Source organism: Eubalaena glacialis, chromosome 2 (genome assembly GCF_028564815.1).
Source record: "Eubalaena glacialis isolate mEubGla1 chromosome 2, mEubGla1.1.hap2.+ XY, whole genome shotgun sequence".
Taxonomy (NCBI): Eukaryota; Metazoa; Chordata; class Mammalia; order Artiodactyla; family Balaenidae; genus Eubalaena; species Eubalaena glacialis.
In genome coordinates this window covers 40,085,618-40,098,692 of record NC_083717.1, presented here as the reverse complement: position 1 = coordinate 40,098,692, position 13,075 = coordinate 40,085,618, and the positions used below count along the sequence as shown (strand labels likewise).

The 13,075-nt window shown below is 48.9% G+C and overlaps 1 protein-coding gene across 4 annotated transcripts in view; it reads right to left on the bottom strand.

The window, feature by feature from the left end:
- NTRK3 (neurotrophic receptor tyrosine kinase 3) overlaps nt 1-13,075 on the bottom strand; it is a 373,167-nt gene that overhangs the window by 290,777 nt on the left and 69,315 nt on the right. For all 4 annotated transcript variants that reach the window (XM_061179966.1, XM_061179967.1, XM_061179968.1 and 1 more), the window contains exons 2-3: nt 7,349-7,423; nt 6,762-6,833 (exon numbers count right to left, since the gene is read on the bottom strand). In XM_061179966.1, coding sequence (XP_061035949.1) covers nt 6,762-6,833; nt 7,349-7,423 — 147 coding nt within the window. The remainder of the gene's footprint in view (nt 1-6,761; nt 6,834-7,348; nt 7,424-13,075) is intronic.

The following is a 13,075-nucleotide window of genomic DNA, read 5'->3' as shown; positions in this document are numbered from 1 at the left end:
GTGTGTTCAAGGGATTGAAAGAAAGGTTCACAGGCTGCCGCAGAGCGCCAGGGAGAAGAGAGCAAGGAAAGTCAAGAGGGAGATGGAAACCAAATCAACTCGAATCCCGTGGCCACAGTAAGAGGTTTAGCTTTTATTATAAATAGAGTGAGAAGTAATTGGAGGGCTTTAAGCAGCAGAGTAACACGATCCGATTTATGTGTTTAAAATATCACTCTGGCAACTGTGTTGGGAATGAAATGTAGGGGACAAAGCGGAGGCAATAAAACCAGTTAGGAGGCCATTATCATAGAGCCAGGTGGCTTGGATCAAGACAGTGTATGTGGAGGGAGAGGGAAGTGGATGGATATAAAGTATCCTATGGACTTGATGAATTGAATGGTGGAAGGGTGGAGGAAGGCAGGGAAATGGAAGAGAAGAGTAAAAAATGACTCCTAAGGTTTTGGCCTCAGCAATTTGGTGGATGGTACCACTTAGAGAAACACGAAACACTGAGGGTTTGGAGTGAGGATGTGGAATGAAACCACGAATTCTGTTTTGGCCAAGTCAAGTCTGCCTTGTGTCTTAGCCACCCAAGTAGAGATGCCAGGGAGACAGTTTGATTTATGAGTCCATAGGGCCAGGATGGGAACAGGGCTAGGAATATAAATTTACAGGTTTAGCGCTAAAGTCCCTTCCACCTTTAACTATCTATGATTCTGTGAAATCAGAGACCAATGAGCAGGGGCGAAGTCATTAATAACAGCAAAAATACTGAGTCTTCCGTAAAGCGCTGCCTTAAGCACTTTTCGAGCATCGTCTCATTTAAAGCTCAGAACAATCCCATGAAGTGGGAACTATTCTATTCCCTTCAAAGCTCACAGAAGCTGTAGGACATGGACTTGTAAATCTAGGATTTGAACCCCGGCCTTTCCATCTCCAAAGCCCACACTCCTAATTGTTATCTACACAGCGTTCAATGGCTAAGTGCTGCACATAAGACAGAGGAGGAAGGGCATGTGTGAAGAAAAGGTCACGGGACAAGTGTGCCAGTTACAACCCCTTTGGGACTTGGAGAAAAATCAGTGCAGAGGTAAGGGGCAAGAAGAGGCAAAAGTCTACTGATACAGTATCTACACATTGTCTTGGAACCCAGGATGGGGTGGTTATTTCAAGGAGAGAGAACACCAAGTAATTTACAATGTGTAATAAATCAGTCTCACCACATGTTCACCCCAGTGGTCTCAGGAGAAATGTGTGGCCCACTCAGTCATGTCCTGAAAGGGCAGGGACTCTGGCCACTTCCTCTTTTCCTACCTGCCCGGTGTCGCTGACTTTCTCTCCTTGTGAACATGACACAGTTGACACAATCGTGCCCAAATCAGGACATTCTCCCCTCCCCACCCCATTCCCCTCCCGCACAGGTCAGCTCTGGGCTGGCTCTCTCAGCTGAAGACCTCGTGTATGTTTGCTTACAACAGAGAGGGATAACTTAGTGTGACTTAGGGAGAGAAATCAAGCAACTGAACACAAGAAAGATCCCACCACAACAACTCTAAGGGATTAAATAAATTCTCTTGGCTTGCTGGAATCTTACATTACATATTCTTGGAAATAAGTGGGCCACAGGCTAAAGTTAAGAAATTTCTTACAGCAAAGATATTCAGGTCGTAATGTAGCTGTTGTTATAGGATTTGACCTGAATAGGAAAAGAAATGAAACAGAGCTTTCTCAACAGAGCTCTTTGAGGATGGATGGTGCTAAATCCCCCAGGGGAAATAGCGGCTCTCTAATAAAACTTTAAAGACCCTCCTCCACCCACCCCATAAGGAATTCTTGCTGTGAAAACTAGACAGAGAAACAAAACATGCCTAGGAAGTAGAAAAGTCCAGGGACTTCAGAGTCGAAAGGATCAGAGTCCAAATCCTGGCTGTTCCACTAACTACTATGTGACCTTGGGGGAACTCAGTTATGACTTCTGAGCCTCAGTGTTCTCATCTATGAAATGCGGATAGGGGAACCCTAACTTACAGTTACCCTGAGGGGTGAGATCATATTTGCCAAAGCACCAGGTCCAGTCCTTGGCACGTAGTAAAGTTCTCAATCAGTATTAGCTTTTCCCTCTTCTCCTCAGATACCTGCATTTTTTATGCAATTCTGTAAAAATGTCTGGAAAAATTTTTAATTGCTTCAGTGAAAAACATTGTCCCTTCTGGCCCATGAGCTACAGTAGAAAGATTCCTGGAAAGAGAATCAGAGGACTTTGGTGCAGTTGTATTTCTGCTACTTAGAAATCAGACCCTCTCTGGACCTGTCTTCTGGGCTATAAAAAAGGCTGCCTACCGCACTCCCCAACCCAGGATGGTAAGAGGATTAAAGGAGATAACATAGGAGAAAGTACTTTGAAACCATGAAGCGCTCTACAGATGAAAGGAAGTACCATCACTTGAGTGCAGTTCACAGGTAGACATCGCCATAACTCTACTTATGGGGACCCCAGACTGTGGCGATCTGGTCTCTATGTGAGACACCCCAGAGAAAACAAACCCCAGGAAGGAAGAGATGAGTCAACTGCAGGGGGTTGGGGGGGGGGGGTAGAAGATTCAGCAAACGATCCAAGTTCACTAGTGTTAGTGGGTGTGGTCTCAAGATGGAAATAAAGTGTAAGCTCATCAATTGCCACTGGGTGGATCCTTTCTGAAACTACCAGGGCTAAGAGGGGTCTACATACAGTCTAGAGCAAGGGGGACTAAATGGAGACCACAGAGAATCTATCAGGGTTTATTCATCAGTATTCAAGAAGAAAGTCATCAGAGAGATTGTAGATAGGAGTATTGTAGTCACCAGAGAGATGCAGGACAGGAATCCAGCTTTTCCAGAATAAAGTAGTGGTCAGAATCAAAGGCCACCAAATCTCTCCTCTTTGATTCCACGATCACCACCACCAGTAATAACAATAATTACGTCACTATTAGCAGCTTCCATTTCTAAACTCTGATTATTTACAGGCACTGGGCTAAGTGCTGTATGTGCCTCGTATCATTTAATCTTTATCACATCCCATCACCAGAACAGGCACAATTTTTACATCCATTTTACAGATTAGCAAATAGCCATTCCAATTACCCACTTGGAAAATCCCTATCCTTAAGAATCCTTGGGACTTCCCTGGTGGCACAGAGGTTAAGAATCCGCCTGCCAATGCAGGGGACATGGGTTCAAGCCCTGGTCCAGGAAGATCCCACATGCCGCAGAGCAACTAAGCCCGTGTGCCACAACTACTGAGCCTGCACTCTAGAGCCCGTGAGCCACAACTACTGAGCCCATGAGTACAACTACTGAAGACTGCGCACCTAGAGCCCATGCTCCACCGCCGCAATGAGAAGCCCACGCACCACAATGAAGACTAGCCCCCACTTGCTGCAACTAGAGAAAGCCCGCGCACAGCAACAAAGACCCAACACAGCCAAAAATTAATTAATTAATTAATTATTTAAAAAAAAGAATCCTTAATCCGAAATCCTTAAGATCAGGGAAAGGATATAGGGTCAAGAATATTCCAGTCTCTCAAAAAGTATTTCCCTTGATGTGGAGGAATCAGTATTTCATTTTTCACACTCCAGAAAAGACAGAGAAAACAGAAGCGGTCAAAAAGAGATAGTCAGTCACTCGTAAACCTTGAAGAGTCCTAATCTCCAGCCTTCTCTGTGGCAGACCACCTGGCCTTCACATCGTTGGCTCCTTTTCTGGCACAGGAAAGAATTACACTGACTAATGCAACAGCAGCTTAGAGGTGGGAGACAGTTGAACCAATCAGAACAATTTGGATAACTTGACATTAGTACAGAAGGCAATGATCTCACTTCCGGCTTCTTATTGGGTACAGAGGGGAGAAGAAAAGACTTCTCAGCCATCACCCTAAGAAAAAAGAAGAAGAAGGGGGAAAACAAAAGCCGCCAAGCCAGGGCTCGGCAATTAGTGCTGGAGTAAGTGATCATCTTGTGATTGCTCAGCTGGGGCCTGAAGACTTGTAAATGCATGCAGAGGACAGAAATAGAAGATGTTGTGAGAGAGCAGAGAAACCTGGCCCATCTGCCAGGAGAAAATGTCCCGAAGCTGCCGGGAAATTCACTCAGTCAGGATTTGGGGTGTGTCTTCGTAAATGGGAAAAGTTAATAAACCAACCCATCGATGAAGCCAGTGCATATGCCTCGACCTCTTAACTCACTTCTCTGCGATCCTCGGGCTCCTCCAGCAGCCCCACCGTGCCTATCAGAGCCCCTGGACCAGGTGCTGACCCTCTCGCCTTGATCTGAGCATCCAACTAGCCCCCAATATGCAGACAGGACCAAACTGGGGCTGGACTGATGGTGACCCATCTTTCTCACTCTTGATCCCTTTGTGACCAACAGCAAGTACTTTGTCAAGAGCCGGCCAATGTATCCAGGAGAAAACAGGGCCCAAGGTCATAGGCAGGCTCACTGGTGTCATCAGAACCTATTCCACCCAGACCCTTCCTGCCCCCAAAGTCTTGGGAATCTTGCAAAGCCCCACCAGCCCGTCACTGCCACCAGCCAGCAGACCCAGATCATCTCAGAAGAGATGGTGGGTCACAGCCCTCTTCTGGGATCTCAAGGGTAATTCAAAGACAGGTTCTAGTACAACCCACTTCAGAGACACCTTTAACCCAAGATGCATCTCCCCCCACCTCTGTGGCCCATGGAAACATGATGGGTCCGGAAGCCCTCTCAGTTGCCCTACGAGCTTCGGGTGACACAGTGCCCTAGCAGGCTCTGAGCACCAAGCCACTGTCATCAAAAGGGACAGAGCCTCTCCTATGCTGGCAGCTTCTGTCCAAAGTATGACCCTAGACCGCAAACTGGCACTCCATATGTCATATTCTGCCCACAGAGTAGTTCTGCCTGGCCCATGAGTTGAGAGGTTTTATTTTTAGTTGCCAGTATTTAAAACTTGAAAGGTTTCACTGGACCTCCAGCTCTTCTTGAAAAAAAAAAAAAAAAAAAGCAGTAAATCTGGCAACCCGTGTCCCCGCCTCCTCATGGCAGCAGTCAGCTGGAATTGCTTACAGGCTGCCCCTCGGGGGGAACACGTGGTCCCCAGCCTCCACTCTCCCCACCTGGTCCGCCGTGGGCATTTGGCTTTGTGACCCTTTTATGAGTTAGTATGAAAAGGAGACTTCTCAGAGGTCAAAAGCTTCTTCCCCTGGGATAGTTTACATTGAAACTCAAATCCCCAATAAAATAAACACCTGGAACATACGGTCCAAGGCCCTCCTCTGGTCCCAGCTATGCCCCCAGCTGCGAAGAACACACATCAGGAGAATCCTACCACAGAGGCTCAATTAGGAGAAGGGGGCAATGGCTAAATGAGACAGCTGCAGGGGAGGTCTCGGTCCCCCACAGGTACTACATCAGGCCCTGAGCAACGGCCATACAGTGTGCTATGTCCAGAGAAAGGAAAGAAAGTTCAGCACAAAGCAGGGGTGGCCATAACTGATTAAAAAAATATTTACCAAGCACTCACTACGTGCTTGGGAAAACACACAGAGGCCCGGGGGTGAGGCAAGGACCCCCCAGAAGAGAAACAACTCACCCACCACAATTCTCCACGACTTTTCTCTTTCTCTACCTCCCCTCCACTTCCCTTGGATGCTGTGTCTCTTCCTGTGAGACTCCTATGCAGCTGGGATGCCCTTCAAGTGCAAAGTGCCTGGGCCAGTGCAACTCTCAAGTCGCCAAAGGAAAGATTCATCTGCACATCATTCCTCCATTTTCTCCCCAAATACAGTAGACTCCATCTCCCTGGCTCCCATGGAATCTCTGCTCTTGGAGAACATGCCCAGCAGATGTCCAAAATGGTCACCATCCGAAAAGAAGGCTTGACCGAACAGCAAGGACTCCCAACAGGTGCAGCGTGTTGGCACTTCCCCTAATTGCTGGCCCTAGGCTTCTTTTCAAGCCCACCTCTCCCCAGGAAATGGTGGTCCTCCCGTCTAATCCCAGAGTCTTCAGCCCAGAATTAGGCTTGGAGAGGAGGCACCAAGCTCGTGTGCTTCCACCCCTACAGGTCTAGACAGAGCCGACTGTCAGGAGGCCCCTCCACCATCAGACATGGCAGTGGTGGGAGGGGAGAGGTGAGAGGAGGGAGGCACAGACAGAGGGGATCCCACCAGGGCCATGTCACCTCCAGCTTGTCCCAAAGCTGTGTGACCTTATATACAGGCGTCTCTGCTTTTCAGAGCTCTTCTCCATTGAACCCAGAATCTATTTCGACATGACACGTGGCCTGGCCCTGCTTTCCCCCTTCCAAACCCCACGCCACCACCCCAGCACACACACACACACACACACACACACACACACACACACACACTTACGGACCTACACATGGTCTCAGAAGTATAGTACTCAGATCACACACTACACTTATACGGGGAATTTCCTCTCATTTACATTCCAATACAATTGCAAATTTCATCACAGAAGTGAACAAACTTGGGAGTCAAGAGACACTCCCGCTAAGCCTTGGTCCTAGGCTCTTCCATCCAACAGGAACCTTAGAGATCACCAAATCCAAACCCCTTGTTTTAAGAGGCAAAATCTCAGGTCCAGAGAAGTGAAGGGACTTGCCCCAGGACACAGAGTGGCAAAGCCGGGTCCAGATCTCTGGCCTTGGGCTTCACAGCCCAGGACTCTCTCCCCCCGCCCTACGACCCCACCTACCCACCCACTCTCTGCGGCCCGGGACCCAGCTCTACTTACATATAGCGCAAGTGGGGATTTTTGGCAAAGGCTCTGGGCTGGATGTTCCGAAGTCCTGAGTTCTTGATGGTCCTGGAGAGAGAAAAAAAGATGTTCAGCAGAGCTTATGGAGCAGAGAAACATCTCTGCTCTGGGCCAAGGCTGACAGCCAGTGAGGCCAAGACTGGACGGCAGCCGCCCGGTGAACTGAACGCATCTCTTCATCATCAGTCATCACTGGGTGATCCAACTGAGGGGGTCCAGAGGGAGGCATCTGGGCTCACACCCCACTGGGACCTGGGTCAGGGTGAGGGATGTGCCCGTCCTGGCAAGTGGGTAAGAATCTGGTCCAGTGACTACATCGCTGCAGCCCCCTTTGTGCCTCTTCCCTTCCCCCACCCCAAATCTCCCACAGCCACTTGCACTGAATCCAAAGCAGGAGGTGACTGCAAATTTCCAGCTCCATGGGGACCATCAGCCAAGCAGAGGGCTGAGAAAGGAACACTAGCCCAGGAGACCTGGGTTCAGGTCCTGCTTTGAAACCTAAACTACGGGCTGAGCCCTAGCCCATCCCACTCCCCCCACACCCCGGGAGCTGGTGCACTCACAGTTTCTGGAGGCCGGTGTAGAGCTCCATGTCCACGGCGTTGAGCGTGTGCAGACCGCGCCAGTTCTCTATGTGTCTGCAGGGGAGAGGAAAGGCAGGGTTCAGGTCACCAGAGGGGCCACGGGAAAGGCACTGGTTTTAGTGCCAGAGACCTGGGTTCAAATCCTGGAGCAGCCACCCACGAGCCAGGATTTCCACCAAGTCGCCAATTATCTCTGAGCCGGTTTCTTCCCCAGTGTGGTGTCATGCGTGCCACCTGGCTGATGGGCTCCCTGTGGGATCCCAAGCGCCAAACTCATGGACAGCATTTAACATTCCCCCCTCAGCTCCAGAAAAACTACTCTTCAAATTCTTGAGATCCAATCTCCCTGTGGGTCTTCCTGACTTAGTTTCCTTCCATTCCCTTTCATTCTTTTTCATTTATAGGATTGTTTAAAGGACAGGCTTGTTTTCTTAAGTTCCTGCCCATAAAGACAATACAAATGACGTGGTTTAAGTAAAGGGGGTGTGTAGGGGGGCTTGCTGGTGAACATGGCTTGGGGGTGGAAAAGCCCAGAAGGAATACACACCTCCTCAGGGTCCCCCAGGGGCCAGACATTGATGACCCCCTTTGGGTGACCACGGCCCAATCCATCTGGAGTTCAAGAACATCAATGGCTTGACATGGCAGAATCAACTCCACAAAGGAGGGGCGACCACAGGCCTGGGAGTCATGGAAAGAACATGAGGCTGGCAGTCGAGGAGCCTGATTCCAGCTTCATCTCTGTGACTTAAGCAGCCGTGGCTTTGAACATGAGCTTTCAGCTCTCTGGGCCTCTGGTGTCCTCATTTGTAAAGAGAGAGGGTTGCACCAGATCAGCAGTTTCTCCCCCATCTCTTCACAAAGATCTCCTTTTAGAACTTTCTCCCAAGAGACTTGATGTTTAGCTCCCTAAACATGTGTCGAAAAAGCACACACATTTATTAAGTAATAATTAATTCATCTTCTCGGATTTATTAATCCAAGATATAAATCACTGTTAACCAGAGCTTTTTATCAACAGGCATAAACCAGCACTGACTCACCCAGTGGATAAATTCCAGCCCAAAGCAAAGGAATTTTTGAAAGTACTGTTAGCATGGAAGGGCTTATCATGGGTATGGATTTGATTTCCTTTGTTTGTTCATTTATTTGTTTGTTTTATATTGACAAAACACCAGGGACAAACATCCTCCGTTACTGCTTTTGGTGTCAAGGTGGAGACCCATCAGACCGTTGATTACCAAGGTCCTTTCCAGCTCTAGAGCTGTCTGAGCGAAGACCATTCATGCACACCCGCTACCCCAAGGAGCTTCAAGGGGCCACGGGAAAAGGCTTCCCGCTGCCCAAGCTGCCCTCCCGGGATCTGACTCTCCTGTCAGTACCCCCGAAGTCTAAGCCTGCTCTGTGCAAGGAGGGAAAAGAAGTGACAGCTCACCTTGGGACAGAGCTACCCGAGGCACAGAAAAGTGGCAGCCACCTTCCCCAGACGTCTCCTCCCTAGCCCCACCCCACCCGTGGCTCTGTCATCTGCCATCAAGTGGAGCCAGAGCCAGGAAGGCCACAGGGAGGTGGTGGCCAGGTCCTCTGGAAGCATTTCAGAGTCGCGCAGTGACAAGGTATGCCAAGAGCCCTTTTTGTACCACATTCTCTCGGAGCCCCTGCTAAGCAGCCAGACACACTGGCATCTGCTGGGGACAGGGACCAGGTGGCCAGGCCAGTACTGAATTCCAACTCCAAAGCCTTCTCCCTGGAAGCCTCATGGCCCCAGGACAGTTCACTTGGTCTGGTCTCGCCAGAGCAGGGACCCTGGCTCCATGTCAGATGAAAAGGAAGGCCAGAAGTGGTAGAAGGACCTGGGCCAGCCCCACTCCCACCCAGAGTATTCACTGGGCCCTCGGTCCAGGTAAACCACCAAGTAGATTGCAGTGTTTCTGCAGGCGGCCATTCATTCATGGGAGCCCAGCTTCAGACAAGAATCTACTTCCAACGAGCAGCTGTCAATCAAGTTGTTTAAATAAATGAAATCATTTTTCTGAGCCCACATTAGAATTCCAGAAATGTGTTTTTATTATGGCTGAGTTGTCAGTCATTATTGCATTCTAATACTTTACCCCACTCAGCCCTCCTGTTCTTATGCCCACAAATGACCCTTCCCCTGCATAGGCACACACCGAGACATGGCAGGACAATGGCTGAAGTCCTTGGTGCAAAGGACTCCCTGGTCAATAGCATATGGCCCCTGCGTCCTCTTTTGGGTCTGAGTTTTCCTACATGGGGAAATAGCACTTTTACAGCAACGGTGCAACAGTGTGGTTAGGAGTTGGGGCTCCAGAGCCGGGTCAGCAAACTACAAATTCCAACCCACTGCTCAATTCTGTACAGCCGGAGAAAGAAGAATCGTTTTTACATTTTTTTAAAAATCAAAAGTAGAATCCTATTTTGTGACATGTGAAAAGTATATGAAATATAAATGTCCGTTTTCATATCTACTCATTTACTCTTGTCTGTGACCGCTTTTCCCCACAAAGATGGAGGTGAGATGGAGCTGCAGAGACTCGCCTAAAATATTGACTTTCTGGCCTTTTATAGAAAAAGGTTGCTGACCCCTGCGTAGCGCCAGGCTGCCAGGATACTATGTGACCCTGTCCAGGTTACTTCTCCTGTCTATGCCTCAGTTTCGTCATCTGTCAAATGGGGATAATATCAATGAAATACCTTCATCATAAGAAGGACATGAAGATTGAAAGGCTATGTTAAAAAGCCCTTTCGGCAGCTGGGACGCACAGTAAGTCTTCAGGTAGTGCCAGTGATGATTGTTTTTAAACCTGGGTTTTGTAGAGGCTGAGCAATCTTTTCTCAGTTTTCAAGCTAAAAAGGGCAAGCTGGTTCTGCTGGAAGTTGTCACCTCTCAGCAATCATTGATTAAAAACTCCGAGGGGCAGAAGGGTGGAGGGACAGTAAACCTGTCATTCATGACCTCCAGGAAAACTGTTCAAGCAGAAATTATAAACAGCTTCAGAGGATGCACAGACGGCAGTGCAGAGCGGGTTCCCAGGGAAGAGCAGGGCGGCGAAGGTGCAGCCTGACATTTGCAGTTGACGTGGGCAGGGCGCCTGCCAAGTTTTCTCGATGACTCACCACTTGGTACCAGCCCGGGGGGGTCAGTTATGGTAACTCTGCTGGCTGCTTTGTGCTAATAGGGAGGCCATGAGTTTTAAGTTTAAAAGGCAGGCTCTAAAAATATAATAAATAGATAAAGTATGAAAGCAGTCTGCTTTGGTTTGGTTTGTGGTAAACAGTGGTTCCCTCCGCCTAGTACAATTACATGTGACTTCTTTTGGTGTGCTTTTCTGGGTCGTCCAGGTTGTTTTCATGGAGCATTGATTTTGTCATTTGAAAAACAATCAAGAATGGTCATGTTTTTGAAGGAAGGTTAGGCCCTTGAGCCCTGTGCGGGGCAGTCACTGGTCACCCTGTTCTAGGACTACAGGCTGCACCAGCCCACCCGAGCAGAGGCATCTCACACGCCTGCTGCAGCTGTGGGGAGACGAGAACTCAGAGCGATGCCAGGAACGCGGGTCAGTGGGACCGCCAGATCCTGCGTCTGTCTACTCAGGCAGTGTGTGCCGGTAGATGCCCCACAGAGACCTGAAGCCTCGTTCTCAGTGACTCCAGGCTCCCATCCCTACTTTAATTACCTCCACTTTAGTCCCTTGAATACAATGGTTCCCAACTGGAGGCGATTTTACCCCCCAGGGGACATTTGGCAATGTCTGGAAACATTTTTGGTGGTCACAACTTGCGGACAGGGAGCGACACCGGCATCCACAGGGACGCTCCTAAACATTTCAATAATGCACAGGGCGGCATGCCCACAACAAAGAATTATCAGCCCCAAATGTCCACAGCATCGAGGCTGGGAAACCCTGCTTTATTATACAAGGCTTCTACCTAAGATTCCATTGAGAAAAAAGTTTCATGGCTTCAGACATAATTTTGAAAATGATTGTTTTGCAGCAAACACCAAAAGGCCCCAGGTCAACACCAAAAAGCTTGCCTCTAGGTCACAGGGTCCAGGTGAGAGAAGAAAATCAAAAGCCATGGTTCTCAGGACACTCCCGTGACAAGGGCATTACTTGAGAGGAAATGAGGGGTCTTTGGCCCACCGGACCTTGGCCCAAGCCAGGTTACACATTCTAGAAGCAATAATGGTCTCTTCTCACCAAGCTCTGGCTGGAATCCACTGCCTAGTGCCTTGTCCCTCCACTGAAAGTTATCCTTCTGCATTTCTAAGGCCTCGTCATTGCATGGAAATATGAAATGTGCCATCCAGAGAGTCAACACAATGCCCTGTCCCTGCCCTCTCGCCACTGCCCTTCCCTGACACCACAGAATCATGACTCTCTGCCAGGAGCCGATATGCAACACTGTTCCAGAGAGAGGGAGGAAGTGAGGCTTAATTCACGACAACACTGAGCTCCCAAGCCGGACCTGGGCTTAGGGCTACAGCTCAGAAAACTTCAATGAGATCTTGGGGGCCCCATGGTCAAAGGACATGCTGCTTCCAGGTGGACTTGGGAGGAAAGGAGCCACTCCCAATGGCTCACCCAGCAACCATTCCTGGAGCAGATAAACCCAATCCACAGTTGCTTCGGACCCCTGTGGAAATGAGCTAGGACACAAATGAAGTATTAATTAATACCTTCACAGAGAACGTAAAAATCCTCTGTGCTAGATTAAATCCAATTGTGCTTTTGTACCATTGCTTCTTCCTCCTTCTGTTTAGCTTGGGCCAATATGGTAATGAATTGGCAATCTCCAAGCATATAAAAATTAGACGGTACAGACTGTGGCCCCTATTTTAATTAAAAACATGCCATGTGGATATGTTTAAGAGTTGCTTATACCTCCAGTATTTAAATCCTAAACACAGAAATCCCTAGAACACTGAGACATCCAAGTCCATCCAACACCAGGGGACTAAGTTTGTTGGGGAGGCCCATGAGAGGGGCAAGGCACCCTTCACCTGGCAGGACTTTCCTCCACACCTGGGTAATCAGCTAGACAAGGATTGGTTGGTGGGACAAGGGAGCATCCTTCCTTCCTTTAGATGTGGCAGGCCCGGTATTTCCTCGTTTTCCCAAGCTTTTCTCTCTCCTCCCTTGCTGTCAGACGGCTGTTATTTTCACTGTGATTCCTCACTGCTATTAATGAGCTGTTCTTCATAACCAAATTTTCCAGACAACTAAATTTAAAGGCAAAACTTCTGCATGGGGCTTCCCTGGTGGCGCAGTGATTGAGAATCCGCCTGCCAATGCAGGGGACACGGGTTCGAGCCCTGGTCCGGGAAGATCCCACATGCCACGGAGCAACTAAGCCCGTGCGCCACAACTACTGAGCCTGCGCTCTAGAGCCTGTGAGCCACAACTACTGAGCCCGCGTGCTGCAACTACTGAAGCCCGCGTGCCTAGAGCCCGTGCTCCGCAACAAGAGAAGCCACCGCAATGAGAAGCCCACGCACCGCAATGAAGAGTAGCGCCCCCTCGCCTTAACTAGAGAAAGCCCGCGTGCAGCAACAAAGACCCAACACAGCCAAAAATAAATAAATTAAATAAATAAATTTATAAAAAAAAAAACCTCTGCATGTTCAACTTCCTTGCTGAATGTTTCTTTTTTCCCCTAAAATGCATTACACACCTCCATGAC